Raw genomic sequence first — 26,990 nt, forward strand, 5'->3', positions numbered from 1 at the left:
TAATGACTACTAATTATCTCAATGTCTGGCATCCCAAATGGCACCCTATTCCCTATGTAGCTAACTACTTCTGAAATGTAGTGCACTAAAACAGGGAATAGGATGCCATTTGGGATGCCAGACAATCCATTTTCATTTGCTCGGGAATAATTGAAGCAAAACAGCCTTACTCCAGCTTCAGCACAGTAGAATTGGTCACAATGATGAATTACAGACATATTGGTGTCTGATGATCAATGCATTGCACGAAACCATGAATCAAAAGTGTAAACTCATCATGATGAGCCTTCATCTAATTGAATAACAATGATACTCCCACAATGAATTGGAGGTAGCATTGAAAATGATCAAATTCAATGGTCTTTCATTTCAGAGAAAAAGGCATAAATCTATAAAACAGAAAGCACAGATATAATATACTTTGATTCTCACTTTCATTCATAGAAAAATAAAAACTAGAAACCCCTTCATGTGTTTTTTGAACCAGGCCTCTGGCAGTTGGTAAAAGGCAGTTTGAGGTGAGGTGTTAATACCATCTGACAAACTGGTAACATATTTCATCCAGTCTGACATCACTAACTAATCAAGATCGATCGTTCCTCCTCCGTGACTTTGGTCGCACCGGCTGTCATGACGCGTGTGTGTTCCAGTGTGTGTGTTCTCCCGACTCATCACTTTCCCTTCCAGAGATCCGACTCGGGCTGGACCCAGTCCCCTCCCATGATGCTTTGCAGGCGAAAGTCTTGGAAATATTCCAAGAGGTGGCTGCGTCGTGAGAGAGAGAGAGAGAGAGAGAGAAAAGTGCAGTCTGTCAGTTTGGTAACACACACAATCTGTGAATTTGCGATACACACGCGCACGAACACTCGCACACAGAAACCTGTGAATTTGCATGTCATTTTCTCAGTGTAATAAAACATGGGGCTGACTATTGGAATCTGTCCACTGACAGCTAACACATCTAAGCACTGAATACTTATGCAGTGGTGGAGAGGTGTCTCTGTCACACACACACACACACACACAGAGAATAGTTATGCTGCAGAGGAGTAGGCTTTATCTCCGTCATCTAAACATATTTTTAAAAGTAGAGTTGTGTGTGTGTGTGTGTTTGTATAGAGTCGGCAGTGCAGTCTTCGCCTGAAAAATGCTCTGTAAGAGTTTCAGCCTTGAACATTGTGTGTCTTAAGAAGGAAGAGACTGTGTTCTGACTAAAGAAAGGTAGACAGACATGAACCCTCCTTTTCTACAGACAGACATGAACCCTCCTTTTCTATAGACAGACATGGACCCTCCTTTTCTACAGACAGACATGGACCCTCCTTTTCTACAGACAGACATGGACCCTCCTTTTCTACAGTAGTTACAGAGTCTTCTGGCTCACACTGCGGCTCTGCATCGAAGCAGACGTTGTGGCCCTAAACATATCATTGATCAATGTTGTAGCAACATTTTGCTCATGGCTAACGAGTCATTAGCAACACTTTCACAGTACATTACATTTATTCAACCAAAAAGGCAAGACGCGAGACAACTGCATACCACCATAATCATCTCACTGATCAGATGGATCAACACTGTAGGCCTCAATACCCTTACTGATCAGATGGGTAAACACTGTAGGCCTCAATACCATTACTGATCAGATGGGTCAACACTGTAGGCCTCAATACCATTACTGATCAGATGGATCAACACTGTAGGCCTCAATACCATTACTGATCAGTATTTGATGGATCAACACTGTAGGCCTCAATACCATTACTGATCAGATGGGTCAACACTGTAGGCCTCAATACCATTACTGATCAGTATTTGATGGATCAACACTGTAGGCCTCAATACCATTACTGATCAGATGGGTCAACACTGTAGGCCTCAATACCCTTACTGATCAGTATTTGATGGATCAACACTGTAGACCTCAATACCATTACTGATCCGTATTTGATGGGTCAACACTGTAAGGCCTCAATACCATTACTGATCCGTATTTGATGGGTCAACACTGTAGACCTCAATACCATTACTGATCAGATGGATCAACACTGTAGGCCTCAATACCATTACTGATCAGTATTTGATGGATCAACAATGTAGGCCTCAATACCATTACTGATCAGATGGATCAACACTGTAGGCCTCAATACCATTACTGATCAGATGGATCAACACTGTAGCCTCAATACCATTACTGATCAGTATTTGATGGATCAACAATGTAGGCCTCAATACCATTACTGATCAGATGGATCAACACTGTAGGCCTCAATACCATTACTGATCAGTATTTGATGGTTCAACACTGTAGGCCTCAATACCATTACTGATCAGATGGATCAACACGGTAGGCCTCAATACCATTACTGATCAGTATTTGATGGATCAACAATGTAGGCCTCAATACCATTACTGATCAGATGGATCAACACTGTAGGCCTCAATACCATTACTGATCAGTATTTGATGGATCAACAATGTAGGCCTCAATACCATTACTGATCAGATGGATCAACACTGTAGGCCTCAATACCATTACTGATCAGTATTTGATGGATCAACAATGTAGGCCTCAATACCATTACTGATCAGATGGATCAACACTGTAGGCCTCAATACCATTACTGATCAGATGGATCAACACTGTAGGCCTCAATAACACTACTGATCAGTATTTGATGGGTCAACACTGTAGGCCTCAATACCATTACTGATCAGTATTTGATGGATCAACAATGTAGGCCTCAATACCATTACTGATCAGTATTTGATGGGTCAACACTGTAGGCCTCAATACCATTACTGATCAGTATCTGATGGGTCAACACTGTAGGCCTCAATACCATTACTGATCAGTATCTGATGGGTCAACACTGTAGGCCTCAATACCATTACTGATCAGTATTTGATGGGTCAACACTGTAGGCCTCAATACCATTACTGATCAGTATTTGATGGGTCAACACTGTAGGCCTCAATACCATTACTGATCAGCACACACTTGCATACCACTTTAATGAAGCTATGCCTTGAGCCTTCTAAGTAGTGTGCTAATGTGGATATTAAAATGTTCCACACCTGAATTGTGCAACATTTGCCCATTATTATTTTCAAATTTCTTCAAGCTCTATCATTGATCATTGCTAGACAACCATTTTCAGGTCTTGCCATAGATTTTCAAGCAGATTTAAGTCAAAACTGTAACTCGGTCACTCAGGAACATTCAATGTCTTCTTAGTAAGCAACTCCAGTGTAGATTTAGCCTTGTGTTTTAGGTTATTGTCCTGCTGAAAGGTGAATTCATCTCACAGTGAAAGCAGACTGAACCAGGTTTTCCTCTAGGATTTTGCATGTGCTCCATTCCATTCATTTTTTATACTGAAAAACTCCCCAGTCCTTAACGATTACAAGCATACCCATAACATGATGCAGCCACCATTATGCTTGAACACATGGAGAGTGGTACTCAGTAAATGGATTTGTCCCAAACATAACACTTTGTATTCAAGACAAAAGGTTAATTGCCTAGCCATTTTTTTGCAGCATTACTTTAGTGCCTTATTGCGAACAGAATGCATGTTTTGGAATATTTTTATTCTGTACTGGCTTCTTTCTTATCACTCTGTCATTTAGGTTAGTATTGTGGAGTAACTACAATGTTATTGATCTATCCTCAGTTTTCTCCTATCACAGCCATTGAACACTCTGTAACTGTTTTTAAAGTCACTATTGGCCTCATGGTGAAATCCCTGAGCAGTTTCCTTCCTCTCGGGCAACTGAGTAAAATACATAATTCCACTTTTACATTATGGGGTATTCTGTGTAGGCCAGTGACAAACAAACTCAATCTAATCCATTTTACATTCAGGCTGTTACAACAACACAATGTGGAAAAAGTCTGGGGCTGTGAATACTTTCTGAAGGCAGTAAACAGACTCACAAGTTGGGCTTCTGTCCCTCCACGAGGTCAGCCTGGGGGACGGGGTAGAGGGACTCGTAGGTTCGCCCCGCCCCGGACCCGTGGATGGCGTACGAGTTCATCTTGTTCACGTTAGGGGGGAAGTAGCACCAGGGGAGAAGAGCCTCACCCTCCCACCTGTTTCCTGTGATGGTTGCCGTGAACGACAGGGGCAGTTGTTGCTGGAAACAAAAACAAAAAATTGGTTTAAACCAAACTGATGACTGTATCTGTTGGACCCTTAGATTACTGTTAGGGTAAGTGACTAAAATACAGGTAAGTCTGTGTGAATATAACTTGATGAAATATATTGGGGCAGAACTAAATATTCATAAGAATTGAGTGTAATACATTGTACTGTTCCATTGTTCATCCATTCATGCATTAATTCATCCATTCAGTTATTCATCCATCCATTCAATCATTCATCCATTCATTCATTCATTCAGTCATTCATCCATTCAGTCATTCATCCATCCATCCAGTCAATCATCCATCCATCCAGTCATTCATCCATTCAGTCATTCATCCATCCAGTCATTCATCCATCCAGTCATTCATCCATCCAGTCATTCATCCATCCAGTCATTCATCCAGTCATTCATCCATCCAGTCATTCATCCATCCAGTCATTCATCCATCCATCCAGTCATTCATCCATCCAGTCATTCATCCATCATCCATCCAGTCATTCATCCATCCAGTCATTCATCCATCCAGTCATTCATCCATCCAGTCATTCATCCATCCAGTCATTCATCCATCCAGTCATTCATCCATCCATCCAGTCATTCATCCATCCAGTCATTCATCCATCCAGTCCCATTCATTCATAGGGAGGATGTGAAGGTGGTCACGTACCATGAATGCGTGACCTCTTCCAGAGAGCAGTAACACCAAGTGTTGTCCATGTCTGCAACAGAAGAGCAATAATCAGTATAGTGCTACTGGAGAACCATCAATCAGACCATCAACACCTTTAGAGAACGGCTCTACTTACGGACACACTTCCACCTCTAGATAGTTCACAGTAGTACTGTCCAGGAAGAACGCCTCAACCACTGTACAAAAATAACATCAAAAGGGTTATATTATACGCATTGAAAACCATCTTGTTGTGCCTAGTGGCCTAAAGTAGGATGACGAAAAAACGTCCACAAACATAAAAATGAGCAATCAACGATACATTCAACATTCACTTCACAATTATTATGGTAGTAATAGTTATGATTATGCAATTACCCCCACGACCAGAACAAACCACCACTGTTCTCTCTCTAACCACCTTTATAGTCCCAGAGGGCAGGGAAGGGCTGTCCGGTTCTCTCTACCTTTATAGTCCCAGAGGCCAGTGAAGGGCTGTCCTGTTCTCTCTCCACCTTTATAGTCCCAGAGGGCAGGGAAGGGCTGTCCGGTTCTCTCTACCTTTATAGTCCCAGAGGGCAAGGAAAGGCTGTCCTGTTCTCTCTCTACCTTTATAGTCCCAGAGGGCAGGGAAGGGCTGTCCGGTTCTCTCTACCTTTATAGTTCCAGAGGGCAGGGAAGGGCTGTCCTGTTCTCTCTCTACCTTTATAGTCCCAGAGGCCAGTGAAGGGCTGTCCTGTTCTCGCTCTACCTTCATAGCCCCAGAGGCCAGGGAAGGGCTGTCCTGTTCTCTCTCTACCTTTACAGTTCCAGAGGCCAGGGAAGGGCTGTCCTGTTCTCTCTACCTTCATAGTCCCAGAGGCCAGTGAAGGGCTGTCCTGTTCTCTCTACCTTTATAGTCCCAGAGGCCAGGGAAGGGCTGTCCTGTTCTCTCTACCTTTATAGTCCCAGAGGCCAGGGACGGGCTGTCCTGTTCTCTCTCTACCTTTATAGTCCCAGAGGCCAGGGACGGGCTGTCCTGTTCTCTCTCTCCACACACCTTCATAGTCCCAGAGGCCAGGGACGGGCTGTCCTGTTCTCTCTCTACCTTTATAGTTCCAGAGGGCAGGGAAGGGCTGTCCTGTTCTCTCTCTACCTTTATAGTTCCAGAGGCCAGGGAAGGGCTGTCCTGTTCTCTCTACCTTTATAGTCCCAGAGGGCAGGGAAGGGCTGTCCTGTTCTCTCTCTACCTTTATAGTCCCAGAGGCCAGGGAAGGGCTGTCCTGTTCTCTCTCTACCTTTATAGTCCCAGAGGCCAGGGAAGGGCTGTCCTGTTATAACTCTCTCTACTCACCTTTATAGTCCCAGAGGCCAGGGAAGGGCTGTCCTGTTCTCTCTACCTTTATAGTCCCAGAGGCCAGGGACGGGCTGTCCTGTTCTCTCTCTCTACACACCTTCATAGTCCCAGAGGCCAGGGACGGGCTGTCCTGTTCTCTCTCTACCTTTATAGTTCCAGAGGGCAGGGAAGGGCTGTCCTGTTCTCTCTCTACCTTTATAGTTCCAGAGGCCAGGGAAGGGCTGTCCTGTTCTCTCTACCTTTATAGTCCCAGAGGCCAGGGAAGGGCTGTCCTGTTCTCTCTACCTTTATAGTCCCAGAGGCCAGGGAAGGGCTGTCCTGTTATAACTCTCTCTACTCACCTTCATAGTCCCAGAGGCCAGGGAAGGGCTGTCCTGTTATAACTCTCTCTACTCACCTTTATAGTCCCAGAGGTCAGGGAAGGGCTGTCCTGTTATAACTCTCTCTACTCACCTTTATAGTCCCAGAGGCCAGGGAAGGGCTGTCCTGTTATAACTCTCTCTACTCACCTTCATAGTTCCAGAGGCCAGGGAAGGGCTGTCCTGGAGGGCCGGAGGGACCAGGAGGGTTGTTGAAGAAGGGAGCAGACACCTGCATCTTCATCCCTCCATCCCCGGGAGAAAACGTCACCTTCACAGGGTCATGATCCACAGGAAGGCTGTCCCATGTGGTGCTGATCACAAACTCCATCTCAGTCTGGCAGAGAGAACGATTAGTTATGGGTTTTGCTGTTTTGTATTTACAATGGGATTAGACTATGCTGTGTAAAGACCAACAGCCAAGTCCCAGATCTGTTTGTGATGTCATGTTCATTCCCGGGCTTGACAATGAGTGCAGGAGTTGACAGCAGCACCAATACTAGGGAAGTCAAACATTCAGGCTGCTGCATACACTATGGAGGATAAATGGAACTATGGAGCTTATTATGTACCTATGGAGACTAAATGGAACTATGGAGCTAATTATGTACCTATGGAGACTAAATGGAACTATGGAGGATAAATGGAACTATTGGAGGCTTAAATGGAACTATAGAGGCTAAATGGAACTATGGAGGATAAATGGAACTATTGGAGGCTTAAATGGAACTATAGAGGCTAAATGGAACTATGGAGGATAAATGGAACTATGGAGGCTAAATGGAACTATGGAGCTTATTATGTACCTATGGAGACTAAATGGAACTATGGAGCTTATGATGTACCTATGGAGGCTTAAATGGAACTATTGGAGGCTTAAATGGAACTATTGGAGGCTTAAATGGAACTATTGGAGGCTTAAATGGAACTATTGGAGGCTTAAATGGAACTAAGGAGGCTTAAATAGAACTAAGGAGGCTTAAATGGAACTATTGGAGGCTTAAATGGAACTATTGGAGGCTTAAATGGAACTATTGGAGGCTTAAATAGAACTAAGTAGGCTTAAATATAACTAAGGAGGCTTAAATGGAACTAAGGAGGCTTAAATGGAACTAAGGAGGCTTAAATGGAACTATGGAGGCTTAAATGGAACTATGGGGGCTAAATGGAACTATGGGGGCTAAATTGAACTATGGGGGCTAAATGGAACTATTGGAGGCTTAAATAGAACTATGGAGGCTAAATGGAACTATGGAGGCTAAATGGAACTATGGGGGCTAAATGGAACTATGGGGGCTAAATGGAACTATGGGGGCTAAATGGAACTATTGGAGGCTTAAATAGAACTATGGAGGCTAAATGGAACTATGGAGGCTAAATGGAACTATGGGGGCTAAATGGAACTATGGGGGCTAAATTGTGTTCGAGAGCATTTCTTTACTCACTCAAATGGTTATACGAGTGAGAACTAGGTGTAATTGTTGCAATAGCTTTTGATTGTTTGGGGGGGGTTTGGAAGGGGTTTGGAAGGGGTTTGGAAGGGGTTTGGGGGGATGGCCGAGAGTCTTTTAGAAGTTAGTAGTGCTCTTTTTTTATTTTGTCAAAAGTACAGAGTTAGGGAGCCTAGTGGTTAGAGCGTTGGGCCAGTAACTGAAGGGTTGCTAGATCGAATCCCCGAGCTGACAAGGTAAAAATCTGTCGTTCTGCCCTTGAACAAGGCAGTTGTTCCTAGGCCATCATTGTAAATAAACATTTGGTCGTAACTGACTTGCCTAGTTAAATAAAGGATAAAAACATGTATTTTTTTTAAAGGTAGGAGGATTTAGAAATGTGGAACTAATCGTGATTCAGCACAGTACGTGGCGGTATGCACCTTAAACATTGGTTTGCGGACCGCCATTATATCATAGAAGAAGAACTAAACACCACAGACAGAACAATGAGACATTTCACCTACATATAAATGTGAAGCATCCGGTTGGCGTTTCCACTCACCTCCAAATGGAAGCCCAGTGGCCGGAACTCCGGCAATGGGAGAAGATTGCGCAAAATGGATTTTGGCCGATATTCTGCTAATTTTCTCATTGATGGAACATTTGATCTCAATACAGTTTTTTGTTTCCAAAAATAAAATCTGATTCGAACAGAGTAGACTTCACCCGTTGCCAAGTTTTCTGAAAATTGCGTTGTTTAAGATTGCAAAGTAGGCGTTCCCTAACGAAAATAAACTAGAACGCGCCAATAGGCTCTCGCTAATTCGTGCTTGGCTCTGCCCACCTCCTTGCTAGTTCTGCCCACTGTGATTAATTTGCTCCCATTGGAAACGACAGGCTGTTGTCTATCTTGGGTTAGTTAAACAAATATTGTTAAACACTGTCGCACAGGGAGATTAGGTCATACATGGCTACTACATGTTCTCATCAGGTCTATGTTGTATACCCAAGTTCGATATGGTTTGTCTTTTAGACGAGCGCAAACGTTACATGTCGCCCCGTTATAATTGATTTCTATACAATATCCAGTAATTAATTTGCGGGCATGATTGATTACAATAGAACAAGCTAATCAATTCTAGTATAGAATGGCCTCTTGGTAAATGCTGTCGTGTGCAGTTTTATAAGGTGCTAATTTAGCAAAATATAGGTGTGACACGTGGGTAGGGAGTTTTTTTTAATGTTCAAATATCAAACAATTGAAGCATATCATTATTATTATTTTGGACATTTTTAAACGGGTGTTTGGACACTGGGCTAAAAATCTAAAATCGGGGGCATATTCATCACGCCGATTCTGTAGCAAAAAGTTTCTTAAATGGAACGAAACGGAGGGACTGTCGTTCAATTTTGGGAAAGGATTACCCCTGTTTGCTTCCGTTTGGTTCGTAAACGGTAAATGGTTTGCGTAATGAATACACCCCTTGAAACATCAACATTATAATTTTCCAATTTATGATTTAGGAATAAACAGGATTCAACAGGATTTTACTTAATCAAATAAAACTACTGAATGACACATGCTTCAAACACATGCTTCGATTTACTGATTTTGATGACACAGCTGAAAACATGAAATATTATTGCCTACTAACACGTCTGAGACCAGGCTACAATAAGCCTGCCCTGCAAACTGGTGCCAGCATGGTAGACCAAGAGCAGTGTTATTCGTAGTAGCCGCATAAGTATGGCACAACGCAGTAATTTGGAAAACATAAAACTTGTACTAAACTTACCATTTTAAGTTCTGCGAATGTAAGTACATAGAGGAAGATAACCGCTTTTAGCGACACCGATGTCCACGATCGGTGCATCATGACTGATAGGAAGGCTAACGTTACTTACTTTGTAAGAAGATTAATCCAGTTTCGCGCTGGAGTGATGCCTATATATTTAGCTTGTTATCAAAATACATACAGTAGCTCGTGCCAAAGAGATAATGCACTTTCAATGGAGTATCAACTTCCTGGTATGATCATATTATGATATATCTTCCCTATCAGATGTTCTTGGGTGGAATAATTACGGAATCAGTTGGCACGCAACCCAGTACAACAGTCTCGAAGTACATTTGTTTACATATTGAAATGGCGTTTCATATCTAATTGATTGATGCCAGGTTTAAACTGTTCCATGAAATAGGTGGAACTGTTTGTATGTTTCTAATTTATGGGGGCAGAATAGGTGGTTGCACTTCTTTTTTGTGATTGGTTTTTTAGCCGTGCCCTTCTTTAAATCGACGGCGGAAGGATTATCGGGACGTTAAACGGTTAGTTTAATTTGTTTGCTTTGGTGTAAAGATGGAATTGTACATAGCACAATTAATCGTATAGCTTGTAGACAACATTATTTGGTCAGATTACGTGATATGTGCAAGCGAAAAGCTGTTTTTACGCATTTAAATGTTTGTCGCTCACACGATATCACACAGCAGTCAGTGCCTGCTGACTCAACATTTGTTTAGCTAGTTACGCCTAGTAACCCGCCAGCTATCAGTAAACATTAATTAAACAACATTGTTGTTTTTCAGGGTCATGACAAGGGCTCGCCCAGCAAATCAACTATCTTATTCCCCGAATCTTTTGAAAACCACCTGTTGATTGTACAAGCCTGTGTTGTGTTGTAACTAGCAAGACAGAGGGCATGTATGGTTTGCGGTAGCTATAGCCAGCTATCGATCTCTTTTTAAGTAATATGTGCGGTCTTTTCTTGTGCAGATTCAATGCAAGATGTCCACTGAAGTCGAGTTTTTGCGTGATCAAGGTTAATTGGATAATCTCTGAATACTAGCTACTAGTCTTGTTGTCATACCCATTCTAGCCATAGCCTACCTGTGATGCAACCAGGAGACTTTTGAGAGTCCAGCACAATATCAAAATTCTCTTGGTTGCATTGCAGCTAGCCACAGCCATACCCTTTTTCATAAGCTTTGCATATTATATTTATGTCATTGTTATTGTCTAGCATCTGATTTCATACTGTATTTATCATTGCAGTCCAAAGGCTGAACTCTGCCTTGAGTCACTATCAGGATAGGCACCGCTCTGAAGCCACATCAGCACCACAGGTACTGTAAGGTGTGGAAGGGTTTTGCTGTGATATAGCAACAGTCTATTATTAATCTGTTGTAGTCGACACTGCTCAGTGCCAAACAGATAAACCAATGTTCGTTAGCAATGGTCAAACATTAGCTGCTGGCCTATAATGTACTTTTTACTCCATACATTTTCCCTGACACCCAAAAGTACTCCTTACATTTTCCCTGACACCCAAAAGTACTCCTTACATTTTCCCTGACACCCAAAAGTACTCCTTACATTTTCCCTGACACCCAAAAGTGCTCCTTACATTTTACCTGACACCCAAAAGTACTCCTTACATTTTACCTGACACCCAAAAGTACTCCTTACATTTTACCTGACACCCAAAAGTACTCCTTACATTTTACCTGACACCCAAAAGTACTCCTTACATTTTACCTGACACCCAAAAGTACTCCATACATTTTACCTGACACCCAAAAGTACTCCATACATTTTCCCTGACACCCAAAAGTACTCCATACATTTTCCCTGACACCCAAAAGTACTCCATACATTTTCCCTGACACCCAAAAGTACTCCATACATTTTCCCTGACACACAAAAGTACTCCATACATTTTGAATGCTTAGTTGCACAGGAAAAGGGTCTGATTCCTCTGACCTGGTGGACTCACTCAACACACATGCTTAGTTTGTAAATGATGTCTGAGCGTTGCAGCGTGACCCTGGCTATCCGTAAATTAAAATATTATTTTACCGGGTGACTCACTTTTACTGGAGTCATTTTCCTATTAAGGAATCTTTATTTTTAATATTGAGTATTCTTTCCACCACTGCTGCACACTGCCAAAAATATAAACCACAAAATATGGCCTAGATGATAAAATCCATTAGATTTTGAGTATGAGTAATACTAGGAGGAGTCAGGCCTGAGAGCTTTCTAAATGCTCTGTTTCTGCAGGGTGAAGAGGAGAGACACACAGAGACCCCAGCCCCCTGGCTGTCTGACCAGAGGTAAGAGAGGAACAACCCGATCCCCGCTGTCACCCAAAGGTGACATGGCCCTCTATAGCAACCGAAGCCTATGTGTGTCCCCTAAATGGCACCCTATTCACAAAATAGTGCACTTCTTTTCATCAGTGCGCTGCCCATAGGGTTCTTGTCAGAAGTAGTGGAGTAGGGTGTCATATGGAACACAACCCATGTTCCAGCCTCTTAAAGGTTAAAGGTTGTGTTTTGCTGAGGGTGGGCCACCTGTTTCACCACCAGTCCGAAGTAAAGACCAAGGGTCAAAACCAACATCGACACGACAACAGTGAAGGAAGTTATGAATGTCCACTTTTTTCTTCTTCTCACTGCCCTCTTCTTCTAATGATGAGAACCAACAAAAAGATGTCACCGCTGATGACCGGCGCTTTACTGTTGCAACACTTGACTGTATATGTTGCGGCTACGTAAAGTCCAATTTCATTGGACATGGAAGACCTCTCTCACCATCCCACCTGGAGACTTTCTACACCCATCTTGCAAAATATGTCGAGCTCAGATCTAGAGCACATTCAAAGATGGAGAGTTAAAATATGATAAACCTCATAGCACCAAAAACAAGTGATACCTGTTCCTAAGGCAATAAGTGATACCTGTTCCTAAGGCGATAAGTGACACCTGTTCCTAAGGCGACAAGTGACGCCTGTTCCTAAGGCGACAAGTGACGCCTGTTCCTAAGGCGACAAGTGACGCCTGTTCCTAAGGCGACAAGTGACGCCTGTTCCTAAGGCGACAAGTGACGCCTGTTCCTAAGGCGACAAGTGACGCCTGTTCCTAAGGCGACAAGTGACGCCTGTTCCTAAGGCGACAAGTGACGCCTGTTCCTAAGGCGACAAGTGACGCCTGTTCCTAAGGCGACAAGTGACGCCTGTTCCTAAGGCGACAAGTGACGCCTGTTCCTAAGGCGACAAGTGACGCCTGTTCCTAAGGCGACAAGTGACGCCTGTTCCTAAGGCGACAAGTGACGCCTGTCCTAAGGCGACAAGTGACGCCTGTTCCTAAGGCGACAAGTGACGCCTGTTCCTAAGGCGACAAGTGACGCCTGTTCCTAAGGCGACAAGTGACGCCTGTTCCTAAGGCGACAAGTGACGCCTGTTCCTAAGGCGACAAGTGACGCCTGTTCCTAAGGCGACAAGTGACGCCTGTTCCTAAGGCGACAAGTGACGCCTGTTCCTAAGGCGACAAGTGACGCCTGTTCCTAAGGCGACAAGTGACGCCTGTTCCTAAGGCGACAAGTGACGCCTGTTCCTAAGGCGACAAGTGACGCCTGTTCCTAAGGCGACAAGTGACGCCTGTTCCTAAGGCGACAAGTGACGCCTGTTCCTAAGGCGACAAGTGACGCCTGTTCCTAAGGCGACAAGTGACGCCTGTTCCTAAGGCGACAAGTGACGCCTGTTCCTAAGGCGACAAGTGACGCCTGTTCCTAAGGCGACAAGTGACGCCTGTTCCTAAGGCGACAAGTGACGCCTGTTCCTAAGGCGACAAGTGACGCCTGTTCCTAAGGCGACAAGTGACGCCTGTTCCTAAGGCGACAAGTGACGCCTGTTCCTACGGCGACAAGTGACGCCTGTTCCTACGACGACAAGTGACCGACACTCACCTGTACTGACCAGGAGACCTTTGAATCTCTAATGTAACAGTGTAGATGATTTCTCTGTTATCAATCTACATCTTTATCACAGTTAATAAGGGTGATGTTTAACTCTTGACTGGAAAAAAACAGTTTAGGTGGTCTAACGTTTTACATCAGCAGGGCTAGTGTGTTAGCCCATAACGTTTAGTTGGTCTAACGTTTTACATCAGCAGGGCTAGTGTGTTAGCCCATAACGTTTAGTTGGTCTAACGTTTTACATCAGCAGGGCTAGTGTGTTAGCCCATAACGTTTAGTTGGTCTAACGTTTTACATCAGCAGGGCTAGTGTGTTAGCCCATAACGTTTAGTTGGTCTAACGTTTTACATCAGCAGGGCTAGTGTGTTAGCCCATAACGTTTAGTTGGTCTAACGTTTTACATCAGCAGGGCTAGTGTGTTAGCCCATAACGTTTAGTTGGTCTAACGTTTTACATCAGCAGGGCTAGTGTGTTAGCCCATAACGTTTAGTTGGTCTAACGTTTTACATCAGCAGGGCTAGTGTGTTAGCCCATAACGTTTAGTTGGTCTAACGTTTTACATCAGCAGGGCTAGTGTGTTAGCCCATAACGTTTAGTTGGTCTAACGTTTTACATCAGCAGGGCTAGTGTGTTAGCCCATAATGTTTAGTTGGTCTAACGTTTTACATCAGCAGGGCTAGTGTGTTAGCCCATAACGTTTAGTTGGTCTAACGTTTTACATCAGCAGGGCTAGTGTGTTAGCCCATAACGTTTAGTTGGTCTAATGTTTTACATCAGCAGGGCTAGTGTGTTAGACCAACTAAACGTTATGGGCTAACGTTTTACATCAGCAGGGCTAGTGTGTTAGCCCATAACTTTTAGTTGGTCTAACGTTTTACATCAGCAGGGCTAGTGTGTTAGCCCATAACGTTTAGTTGGTCTAACGTTTTACATCAGCAGGGCTAGTGTGTTAGCCCATAACGTTTAGTTGGTCTAACGTTTTACATCAGCAGGGCTAGTGTGTTAGCCCATAACGTTTAGTTGGTCTAACGTTTTACATCAGCAGGGCTAGTGTGTTAGCCCATAACGTTTAGTTGGTCTAACGTTTTACATCAGCAGGGCTAGTGTGTTAGCCCATAACGTTTAGTTGGTCTAACGTTTTACATCAGCAGGGCTAGTGTGTTAGCCCATAACGTTTAGTTGGTCTAACGTTTTACATCAGCAGGGCTAGTGTGTTAGGAAGGTTATTCCAGTCTGATATAGGTGATTTCCAGTATTGTGGTTGTGTTCCAGTCTGATGAAGGTGATTCCAGTCTGATGAAGGTGATTCCAGTCTGATATAGGTGATTTTCAGTATTGTGGTTGTGTTCCAGTCTGATATAGGTGATTTGCAGTATTGTGGTTGTGTTCCAGTCTGATGAAGGTGATTCCAGTCTCATATAGGTGATTTTCAGTATTGTGGTTGTGTTCCAGTCTGAAGGTGATTCCAGTCTGATATAGGTGATTTTCAGTATTGTGGTTGTGTTTCAGTCTGATGAAGGTGATTCCAGTCTGATATAGGTGATTTGCAGTATTGTGGTTGTGTTCCAGTCTGATGAAGGTGATTCCAGTCTGATATAGGTGATTTGCAGTATTGTGGTTGTGTTCCAGTCTGATGAAGGTGATTCCAGTCTGATATAGGTGATTTGCAGTATTGTGGTTGTATTCCAGTCTGATATAGGTGATTTCCAGTATTGTGGTTGTGTTCCAGTCTGATGAAGGTGATTCCAGTGTTGTGGTTTGTGGATGTGTTCCAGTATAATGGCTCCCCTACTATCAGAGTATGACCGTCACATGGATGACATGACTGAACAACTGCAGAGCTACCAGGTGAACATTTGTCCAAATTATCCCTGTTCTGTTTGTTCATTCATCTTTTGGTGTCTGACTACAACAAAATTGTAAGGATTGTGTTTTACATTGGAGATATTTTATGATTGACAACAATATATTTCCAAAGTGATGGACAGTTAATCTTTACCTGACACTTTGAACTCCAAGATGCAGATGACTGCCATCAGACTGAAGCTGGACACGGTGGTCAAGGAGAATGAACGGTACGGTTTAAACTTCAGTACTCTGACCACAGCCTGCCGGTCCCTTTTTACACCAATGAGGTAAGTTAATGCTGTGTGTGTGTGTTGCCGTCTCCCATCCAGGCTGCATGCCGAGCTGAGGGAGTCCGTAGAGAGGCAGCTGCAGACCCTCCCAGTCAGTACAGGACCAGGGGTGGAGGGGGACACACTGGGGGACGAGGGGCTCATCAGTAACCTTCACCAACAGATACAGCTCTCTGTACAGGTTAGTCTAAACACCTCCACGTGTGTGTGTGACGATATGGCGCGTGTGTGTGTGACGATATGGCGCGTGTGTGTGTGACGATATGGCGCGTGTGTGTGTGACGATATGGCGCGTGTGTGTGTGACGATATGGCGCGTGTGTGTGTGACGATATGGCGCGTGTGTGTGTGACGATATGGCGCGTGTGTGTGTGACGATATGGCGCGTGTGGTGTGTGACGCGTCTGTGTGTGACGATATGGCGCGTGTGTGACGATGTGGCGCGTGTGTGTGACGATGTGGCGCGCGTGTGTGTGGCGTGTGTGTGGCGCGTGTGTGTGTGGCACGTGTGTGTGTGTGGCGCGTGTGTGTGTGTGGCGCGTGTGTGTGTGGCGCGTGTGTGTGTGCGCGTGTGTGTGTGGCGCGTGTGGTGTGTGGCGCGTGTGTGTGTGGCGCGTGTGTGTGTGGCGCGTGTGTGTGTGGCGCGTGTGTGGCGCGCGTGTGTGGCGCGCGTGTGTGTGGCGCGTGTGTGTGTGGCGCGTGTGTGTGTGGCGCGCGTGTGTGTGGCGCGCGTGTGTGTGGCGCGTGTGTGTGTGGCGCGTGTGTGTGTGGCGCGTGTGTGTGTGGCGCGTGTGTGTGTGTGGCGCGTGTGTGTGGCGCGTGTGTGTGTGGCGCGTGTGTGTGTGGCGTGTGTGTGGCGCGTGTGTGTGTGGCGCGTGTGTGTGTGGCGCGTGTGTGTGTGGCGCGTGTGTGTGTGGCGCGTGTGTGTGTGGCGCGTGTGTGTGTGGCGCGTGTGTGTGTGGCGCGCGTGTGTGGCGCGCGTGTGTGGCGCGCGTGTGTGTGGCGCGCGTGTGTGTGGCGCGCGTGTGTGTGGCGCGCGTGTGTGTGGCGCGTGTGTGTGGCGCGTGTGTGGCGCGTGTGTGGCGCGTGTGTGTGTGGCGCGTGTGTGTGTGGCGCGTGTGTGTGTGGCGCGTGTGTGTGTGGCGCGTGTGTGTGTGGCGCGTGTGTGTGTGGCGCGTGTGTGTGTGGCGCGTGTGTGTGGCGCGCGTGTGTGTGGCGCGCGTGTGTGGCGTGTGTGTGGCGTGTGTGTGGCGCGCGTGTGTGGCGCGCGTGTGTGGCGAGCGTGTGTGTGTGTAGCGCGTGTGTGTGGCGCGCGTGTGTGTGGCGCGCGTGTGTGTGGCGCGTGTGTGTGTGGCGCGTGTGTGGCGCGCGTGTGTGGCGCGCGTGTGTGGCGCGCGTGTGTGGCGCGTGTGTGTGTGGCGCGTGTGTGTGGCGCGTGTGTGTGGCGCGTGTGTGTGGCGCGTGTGTGTGGCGCGTGTGTGTGGCGCGTGTGTGTGTGGCGCGTGTGTGTGTGGCGCGTGTGTGTGTGGCGCGTGTGTGTGTGGCGCGTGTGTGTGTGGCGCGTGTGTGTGGCGCGTGTGTGTGGCGCGTGTGTGTGGCGCGCGTGTGTGTGGCGCGTGTGTGTGGCGCGTGTGTGTGGCGCGTGTGTGTGTGGCGCGTGTGTGTGGCGCGTGTGTGTGGCGCGTGTGTGTGGCGCGTGTGTGTGTGGCGCGTGTGGCGCGTGTGTGTGTGGCGCGTGTGTGTGTGGCGTGTGTGTGTGTGGCGCTTGTGTGTGTGTGTGTGGCGCGTGTGTGTTACCTGCATTATAATACACCCTACTGTAAGGCTCTCTGGATGAGACCATATGCTGAGTGACTAAAATGTTGTGTGCATATATTGAAGTGTGCATATATTGAAGTGTGCATATATTGAAGTGTGCATATATTGAAGTTTGTGTGTGTGTGTGTAGGAGCGAGACCAGGCCATGGAGCTGTGGCGGGCCTCAGCACAGGAGCTGGACCGTTTACAGCAGCTCTACCAGATAACCACCTCTGACGGACAGCTCCATGTTGCCGAGCAACAGCGCCTCAAGGTAGATCCTTCTCCCAGTTTGGCCTCCCTAGAGGGCAGCGTTGTTATGGATTTCATCCCTCTCCCATTGAGATCAGTGAGTGGAGCTGATCGTTGCTGCTTCTAAACCTCTGTAATGCTAGAAGTTGGTACAAGCTTTGAGTTTTACTTTGTGTCCGTAGTGTCGTTGTCTAAGAGGAAGTGATGTGAGGGAAGTTGTCATTAACCCCGCCCCTTTATTATTTTTTTGTCATAGGATCAACTGATACAATTCCAGCAGCACATTCAGAAACTACAAGTCACCAATCAGAAACTGGAATCTGTAAGTTGCAGCCAATCACTAGCTCAAATATATGTGTGTGTGTGTAACGTTGTAATAGTGTTTCTGATATAGAATGTAGAAATATTGGGTCATTGGTAAATAATGAATCTGTTTTACACATGGCTACAACACAACAAACACTAACTAGACCAGTCAGTCAGTCAGTGAGTGAGTGAGTCTTAATGCTTGCAGACAGGAAGGAGCCTAATCCATTTGCTCTCCCAGCTTTGCCCCATGCTTGTTACACACACTATCATTCTGACTTCCTGACTCACTTGCCCGCTAACTGGCTTTTCTGGATCGACTGTTACGTCAGAGACTTGCCTGTAAACTAATATGACAGTACAGGTTTACCTCACAAACACCGGCCTTCTGCTTCTGGAGAGTAATGTATCCATCTTCTACATTATTAATGAGGAGTGAGGCCAGGGCTTTCCTCTCTCTGTTTCTGTCTACCAGGTAGTGCTTCTGTATTGTAGTGTGAGGAGTTGTGTGTGTGTGTGAGACATTTGGTGTTTGTGAGAAGTTTAGTGTGTGTACTGAAGCCATCATGCCTCACCGGCGTGCGTGTCTCTCGTGCCACACTCAGACCAACCAGCAGTTCCTGAAGACGCTGACAGAACAGAGCACGGAGATGGAGGAGCTACGCAACCAGCTCAGGTACACTCTACTACAGTTTCAAAATGGCCGCCAATTGTCTCCAGGACAGATTACTGCAGATCCAAAATGGCCTCCTACATTTAGATCCAAAATGGCTCTCAGGAATGTAGCTCTTCAGGCAGTGCTACTGCAGAGAGCAGGGTTCATTTGTTTCTCTCTTTCCACTCCTACTGCAGATCGGCCAAAGCAGATCTGAGGATGGCCACAGCCAAGGTGGAGGAGATGACCAAACTGATGCAGAACGTCCAGGACCAGATACAGAGACGGGTAGGAAGCAATAGGGCTTCTAGTTCTCTGCCGTAGTTTACCATAGCAGAATTGAACCTCAGTCCCTTTATTGTGTGTGTAGGAGGACGATGCAGCAGAGGCTCATGGTAGAGAGGAGGCCTCAGATCGAAGACTCCACCATCTCCAGTCAGCCCTCAGTCAGCTAGAGGCCAGGTGAAACACACTTGTAATCCTCACTCCAGTTCCTCTTCCGGACTCTTCCACAGGAGGCTGAGTGCATCTCTCTTCAATTCCTTCTGCTAAACTCTTTCTGTCCCCATCTGTCTCCTGCAGGTTGAAGGCAGCCAGCCAGGAGGCAGAGGGTGTACGCAGGGAGCAGGTGGTGTGGGAGAGGCAGGTGGGGAACACTGTAGTTTTTGGCATCCCTATTTTAACGTAGTATCTACAAGGTCATGTAGCTAAATAGCGCGGTGTATAACGAGGTGTACCCGTCAGGTGGGGGAGCTGCAGGTGCGCTGTGCCTCTCTGGAGGAGGAGCGCTACGAGGCCTTCTCCAAGGTCAGAGACTCCATCCAGCTGGCTGAGGAGGCCTCTCTACAGAAGGACCAGGTACATACAGTCTTCTACTGCTACGGTCTGCTTCCCTGGACACAATCTAACCTCTCTCTGTCTCACCAGGTCAGACAACCCCCTCTACCCCTTCCTTCACACCCTTCACTCCTCTCTGTCCGGTCAGGGACTGTCTGTCATTTAGCATAACTCTGGTGATGGTATGTATTTCTGTCTGGTCAGGGACTGTCTGTCATTCAGCATAACGCTGGTGGTGATGATGATAATGGTGGTATGTATCTCTGTCTGGTCTATGTCTGGGACTATCTGTCATTTAGTATAACTCTGGTTGTGATGGTGGTATGTATCTCCCTATCAGGCCCTGTTGAGAGAGAAACAGAAATCTGAGGAGCTGGACAGGATGAATGAAGCCATCAGACAACTGATCCAGGATGCTGCCATACGCACCAGGAAAGAGGTGTCTCTCAACTACTTTTTCAAAATGCTAACCCTAGTCCTCCCCTCCAACTGTACCCTAACCCTTGTCCCGGCATCCTGAACCACCCTCTCTTACCCTAGTCCCGGCATTCTGAGCCACCCTCTCTAACCCTAGTCCCGGCGTCCTGAACCACCCTCTCTAACCCTAGTCCCGGCATCCTGAACCACCCTCTCTAACCCTTGTCCCGGCATCCTGAACCACCCTCTCTATAACCCTAGTCCCGTCATCCTGAGCCACCCTCTCTAACCTTAGTCCCGTCATCCTGAGCCACCCTCTCTAACCCTAGTCCCGGTATCCTGAGCCACCCTCTCTAACCCTAGTCCCGGTGTCCTGAGCCACCCTCTCTAACCCTAGTCCCGGTGTCCTGAGCCACCCTCTCTAACCCTAGTCCCGGCGTCCTGAGCCACCCTCTCTAACCCTAGTCCCGGCGTCCTGAGCCACCCTCTCTAACCCTAGTCCCGGCGTCCTGAGCCACCCTCTCTAACCCTAGTCCCGGCGTCCTGAGCCACCCTCTCTAACCCTAGTCCCGGCGTCCTGAGCCACCCTCTCTAACCCTAGTCCCGGCGTCCTGAGCCACCCTCTCTAACCCTAGTCCCGGCGTTCTGAACCACCCTCTCTAACCCTAGTCCCGGCGTTCTGAACCACCCTCTCTAACCCTAGTCCCGGCGTCCTGAACCACCCTCTCTAACCCTAGTCCCGGCATCCTGAACCACCCTCTCTAACCCTAGTCCCGGAGTTTTACCATAGTTTTTCATTATCTCCAATACATCACCAGTACACTACCACCTCAACCTGTTAGGCTGCTGTCTCCTGACCACGTTCTCTCTTGATGCTGTGTTCTCAGTAGAGGAACGGGGAAGACTAAGGACACTACTGACCTGTAAAACAACTAATCTAAATCGAAACTGGTCATAACTTTAACCATAACCATAACCAAACCCTAACTTTAACCATAACCATAACCAGGTGTACCCATAACCAAACCCTAACCTAACTTTAACCAAACCCATACTACTGTATGCCTCGCTGTATGTCTCTCTCAAATGTCAATATGCCTTGTATACTGTTGTTCAGGTTAGTTATCATTGTTTTAGTTCACAATGGAGCCCCTAGTTCCACTCTTCATACCCCTGATAACTCCTTTGTCCCACCTCCCACACATGCGGTGACCTCACCCATTACTACCAGCATGTCCAGAGATACAACCTCTCTCATCATCACCCAGTGCCTGGGCTTACCTCCGCTGTACCCGCACCCCACCATACCCCTGTCTGCGCATTATGCCCTGAATATATTCTACCATGCCCAGAAACCTGCTCCTCTTATTCTCTGTCCCCAACGCTCTAGGCGACCAGTTTTGATAGCCTTTAGCCGCACCCTCATACTACTCCTTCTCTGTTCCGCGGGTGATGTGGAGGTAAACCCAGGCCCTGCATGTCCCCAGGCACCCTCATTTGTTGACTTCTGTGTTCGAAAAAGCCTTGGTTTCATGCATGTCAACATCAGAAGCCTCCTCCCTAAGTTTGTCTTACTCACTGCTTTAGCACACTCTGCTAACCCTGATGTCCTTGCTGTGTCTGAATCCTGGCTCAGGAAGGCCACCAAAAATTCAGAGATTTCCATACCCAACTATAACATCTTCCGTCAAGATATAACTGCCAAAGGGGGAGGAGTTGCAGTTTACTGCAGAGATGGCCTGCAAAGTAATGTCATACTTTCCAGGTCCATACCCAAACAGTTCGAACTACTAATTTTGAAAATTACTCTCTCCAGAAATAAGTCTCTCACGGTTGCCGCCTGCTACCGACCCCCCTCAGCTCCCAGCTGTGCCCTGGACACCATTTGTGAATTGATCGCCCCCCATCTAGCTTCAGAGTTTGTTCTGTTAGGTGACCTAAACTGGGATATGCTTAACACCCCGCCAGTCCTACAATCTAAGCTAGATGCCCTCAATCTCACACAAATCACCAAGGAACCCACCAGGTACAACCCTAACTCTGTAAACAAGGGCACCCTCATAGACGTCATCCTGACCAACTGGCCCTCCAAATACACCTCCGCTGTCTTCAACCAGGATCTCAGCGATCACTGCCTCATTGCCTGTATCCGCTACGGAGCCGCAGTCAAACGACCACCCCTCATCACTGTCAAACGCTCCCTAAAACACTTCTGTGAGCAGGCCTTTCTAATCGACCTGGCCCGGGTATCCTGGAAGGACATTGACCTCATCCCGTCAGTTGAGGATGCCTGGTCATTCTTTAAAAGTAACTTCCTCACCATTTTAGATAAGCATGCTCCGTTCAAAAAATGCAGAACTAAGAACAGATACAGCCCTTGGTTCACCCCAGACCTGACTGCCCTCGACCAGCACAAAAACATCCTGTGGCGGACTGCAATAGCATCGAATAGTCCCCGTGATATGCAACTGTTCAGGGAAGTCCGGAACCAATACACGCAGTCAGTCAGGAAAGCTAAGGCCAGCTTCTTCAGGCAGAAGTTTGCATCCTGTAGCTCCAACTCCAAAAAGTTCTGGGACACTGTGAAGTCCATGGAGAACAAGAGCACCTCCTCCCAGCTGCCCACTGCACTGAGGCTAGGTAACACGGTCACCACTGATAAATCCATGATTATCGAAAACTTCAATAAGCATTTCTCAAAGGCTGGCCATGCCTTCCGCCTGGCTACTTCAACCTCGGCCAACAGCTCCGCCCCCCCCGCAGCTCCTCGCCCAAGCCTCTCCAGGTTCTCCTTTACCCAAATCCAGATAGCAGATGTTCTGAAAGAGCTGCAAAACCTGGACCCGTACAAATCAGCTGGGCTTGACAATCTGGACCCTCTATTTCTGAAACTATCTGCCACCATTGTCGCAACCCCTATTACCAGCCTGTTCAACCTCTCTTTCATCTCGTCTGAGATCCCCAAGGATTGGAAAGCTGCCGCAGTCATCCCCCTCTTCAAAGGGGGAGACACCCTGGACCCAAACTGTTACAGACCTATATCCATCCTGCCCTGCCTATCTAAGGTCTTCGAAAGCCAAGTCAACAAACAGGTCACTGACCATCTCGAATCCCACCGTACCTTCTCCGCTGTGCAATCTGGTTTCCGAGCCGGTCATGGGTGCACCTCAGCCACACTCAAGGTACTAAACGACATCATAACCGCCATCGATAAAAGACAGTACTGTGCAGCCGTCTTCATCGACCTTGCCAAGGCTTTCGACTCTGTCAATCACCATATTCTTATCGGCAGACTCAGTAGCCTCGGTTTTTCGGATGACTGCCTTGCCTGGTTCACCAATTACTTTGCAGACAGAGTTCAGTGTGTCAAATCGGAGGGCATGCTGTCCGGTCCTCTGGCAGTCTCTATGGGGGTGCCACAGGGTTCAATTCTCGGGCCGACTCTTTTCTCTGTGTATATCAATGATGTTGCTCTTGCTGCGGGCGATTCCCTGATCCACCTCTACGCAGACGACACCATTCTATATACTTTCGGCCCGTCTTTGGACACTGTGCTATCTAACCTCCAAACAAGCTTCAATGCCATACAACACTCCTTCCGTGGCCTCCAACTGCTCTTAAACGCTAGTAAAACCAAATGCATGCTTTTCAACCGGTCGCTGCCTGCACCTGCATGCCCGACTAGCATCACCACCCTGGATGGTTCCGACCTAGAATATGTGGACGTCTATAAGTACCTAGGTGTCTGGCTAGACTGCAAACTCTCCTTCCAGACTCATATCAAACATCTCCAATCGAAAATCAAATCAAGAGTCGGCTTTCTATTCCGCAACAAAGCCTCCTTCACTCAAGCCGCCAAGCTTACCCTAGTAAAACTGACTATCCTACCGATCCTCGACTTCGGCGATGTCATCTACAAAATGGCTTCCAACACTCTACTCAGCAAACTGGATGCAGTCTATCACAGTGCCATCCGTTTTGTCACTAAAGCACCTTATACTACCCACCACTGCGACTAGTCGGCTGGCCCTCGCTACATATTCGTCGCCAGACCCACTGGCTCCAGGTCATCTACAAGTCTATGCTAGGTAAAGCTCCGCCTTATCTCAGCTCACTGGTCACGATGGCAACACCCATCCGTAGCACGCGCTCCAGCAGGTGTATCTCACTGATCATCCCTAAAGCCAACACCTCATTTGGCCGCCTTTCGTTCCAGTACTCTGCTGCCTGTGACTGGAACGAATTGCAAAAATCGCTGAAGTTGGAGACTTTTATCTCCCTCACCAACTTCAAACATCAGCTATCTGAGCAGCTAACCGATCGCTGCAGCTGTACATAGTCTATTGGTAAATAGCCCACCCTTTTCACCTACCTCATCCCCGTACTGTTTTTATTTATTTACTTTTCTGCTCTTCTGCACACCAATATCTCTACCTGTACATGACCATCTGATCTTTTATCACTCCAGTGTTAATCTGCAAAATTGTAATTATTTGCCTACCTCCTCATGCCTTTTGCACACATTGTATATAGACCCCCCCTTCGTTTTCTACTGTGTTATTGACTTGTTAATTGTTTACTCCATGTGTAACTCTTTGTTGTATGCTCACACTGCTATGCTTTATCTTGGCCAGGTCGCAGTTGCAAATGAGAACTTGTTCTCAACTAGCCTACCTGGTTAAATAAAGGTGAAATAAAAAAATAAAAATAAAAAACCAAACCCTAACTTTAACCATAACCAAACCCTAACGTAACTTGAACCAAACCCTAACTTTAACCATAACCAAAACCTAACCTAATTTTAACCATAACCAAACCCTAATTTTAACCATAACCTAATTTTAACCATAACCAAACCCTAACCTAATTTTAACCATAACCAAACCCTAACCTAATTTTAACCATAACCAAACCCTAACCTAATTTTAACCATAACCAAACCCTAATTTTAACCAAACTTTAACCATAACCAAACCCTAAATTTAACCATAACTAAACCCTAACCTAACTTTAACCATAACCAAACCTTAACCAATTCTGAAATGATCTGTTTGCAGATCAGCAGTGTCCGTATAGTTTTTCCTTGAGGAACTCCCTGACCTGACTTCTCTGCCTGGCTGTTTACCAAGGAGGGACTGTGATTACCATTCTATTAATGGCTCTTGATTTAAGATCTAACGCCCCAAGCCTGTTAATGTTAGCCTTCACCAGGCTGTCATACACGGGTCTAAATGTAGACGTGCCTGGACACTGAAATAGCACAGACTTCAAAGCTGCAGTGTGCATTTCACTGTGGCGAAACCAGGGGTGCAGCTCTCTGCATTTCACTGTGGTGAAACCAGGGGTCCAGCTCTCTGCGAAACCAGGGGTGCAGCTCTCTGCATTTCACTGTGGTGAAACCAGGGGTGCAGCTCTCTGCGAAACCAGGGGTGCAGCTCTCTGCATTTCACTGTGGTGAAACCAGGGGTCCAGCTCTCTGCATTTCACTGTGGTGAAACCAGGGGTCCAGCTCTCTGCATTTCACTGTGGTGAAACCAGGGGTCCAGCTCTCTGCATTTCACTGTGGTGAAACCAGGGGTCCAGCTCTCTGCATTTCACTGTGGTGAAACCAGGGGTCCAGCTCTCTGCATTTCACTGTGGTGAAACCAGGGGTCCAGCTCTCTGCATTTCACTGTGGTGAAACCAGGGGTCCAGCTCTCTGCATTTCACTGTGGTGAAACCAGGGGTCCAGCTCTCTGCATTTCACTGTGGTGAAACCAGGGGTCCAGCTCTCTGCATTTCACTGTGGTGAAACCAGGGGTCCAGCTCTCTGCGGTGAAACCAGGGGTGCAGCTCTCTGCATTTCACTGTGGTGAAACCAGGGGTCCAGCTCTCTGCATTTCACTGTGGTGAAACCAGGGGTCCAGCTCTCTGCATTTCACTGTGGTGAAACCAGGGTGCAGCTCTCTGCATTTCACTGTGGTGAAACCAGGGGTCCAGCTCTCTGCATTTCACTGTGGTGAAACCAGGGGTGCAGCTCTCTGCATTTCCCTCAGATGGATCCGTGATTTTACCAGGTAAGTTTACTGAGAACACGTTCCCATTTACAACAACGACCTGGGGAATAGTTACAGGGGAGAGGAGGGGGATGAATGAGCCAATCGTAAACTAGGGATTATTAGGTGACCATGATGGTTTGAGGGCCAGATTAGGAATTTAGCCAGGACACCGGGGTTAACACCCCTACTCTTACGATAAGTGCCATGGGATTTTTAATGACCTCAGAGAGTCAGGACACCCGTTTAACGTCCCATCCGAAAGACTGCACCCTACACAGGGTAGTGTCCCCAATCACTGCCCTGGGGCATTGGGATATTTTTTAGACCAGAGGAAAGAGTGCCTCCTACTGGCCCTCCAACACCACTTCCAGCAGCATCTGGTCTCCCATCCAGGGACTGACCAGGACCAACCCTGCTTAGCTTCAGAAGCAAGCCAGCAGTGGTATGCAGGGTGGTATGCTGCTGGCTAAAGTGACAGTATACATCCCACATATTCTACCTGCTCTATCTGTTGTTACTTCAGGTGTTCTTGACTAGTTCTGGATTGTGTTTCTTTCAGGTAGAGAACGTACGTAAACAGTGCAACTCACAGATCCATCGGATGGCTGAGGAGTTGTCGGCTCTACAACTGGAGTGTGCAGATAAAGAGTCTCAGATGGAGAGGTCCATGAGAGAGATGAGGGCAGTGGAGGAGGAACTGGAGAAGGTGAGGGGGGATGGAGAGGTCCATGAGAGAGATGAGGGCAGTGGAGGAGGACCTGGAGAAGGTGAGGGGGTTGTGGAGGAGGAACTGGAGAAGGTGGGGGGGTTGTGGAGGAGGACCTGGAGAATATGGGGGGATG

The 26,990-nt window shown here is 46.9% G+C and overlaps 2 protein-coding genes across 4 annotated transcripts; one reads left to right on the plus strand and one right to left on the minus strand.

The window, feature by feature from the left end:
• Nucleotides 1–325: 325 nt before the first annotated feature.
• LOC116368588 (UPF0462 protein C4orf33 homolog) lies at nt 326–10,181 on the minus strand. 3 transcript variants are annotated; one of them, XM_031819237.1, is made up of 6 exons: nt 9,747–10,181; nt 6,668–6,854; nt 4,959–5,019; nt 4,820–4,871; nt 3,941–4,140; nt 326–765 (listed from the first exon to the last, which is right to left on the minus strand). In XM_031819237.1, exons 1-6 carry the CDS (start codon nt 9,825–9,827, stop codon nt 672–674), a joined length of 675 nt encoding a protein of 224 aa, XP_031675097.1. In that variant the 5' UTR covers nt 9,828–10,181; the 3' UTR covers nt 326–671. The 3 variants fall into 3 exon arrangements, with proteins under 3 accessions (XP_031675097.1, XP_031675098.1, XP_031675096.1); XM_031819238.1 differs by having other exon boundaries at nt 9,856–10,178; XM_031819236.1 differs by lacking the exon at nt 9,747–10,181 and adding an exon at nt 8,513–9,573.
• LOC116352805 (sodium channel and clathrin linker 1-like) lies at nt 9,659–26,990 on the plus strand (the record flags this gene model as incomplete). Its single annotated transcript, XM_031819235.1, has 17 exons — nt 9,659–9,765; nt 10,230–10,279; nt 10,728–10,773; nt 11,007–11,077; nt 12,015–12,067; nt 15,485–15,557; nt 15,729–15,784; nt 15,887–16,028; nt 17,795–17,917; nt 18,152–18,217; nt 18,807–18,877; nt 19,054–19,144; nt 19,227–19,318; nt 19,439–19,502; nt 19,601–19,714; nt 20,034–20,132; nt 26,708–26,990. Coding segments are annotated over exons 3-17 (1,432 nt in total), but the record flags the coding sequence as incomplete, so codon positions are not given.

This window comes from Oncorhynchus kisutch, unplaced genomic scaffold (genome assembly GCF_002021735.2).
Source record: "Oncorhynchus kisutch isolate 150728-3 unplaced genomic scaffold, Okis_V2 scaffold1976, whole genome shotgun sequence".
In the NCBI taxonomy this organism is placed as follows: Eukaryota; Metazoa; Chordata; class Actinopteri; order Salmoniformes; family Salmonidae; genus Oncorhynchus; species Oncorhynchus kisutch.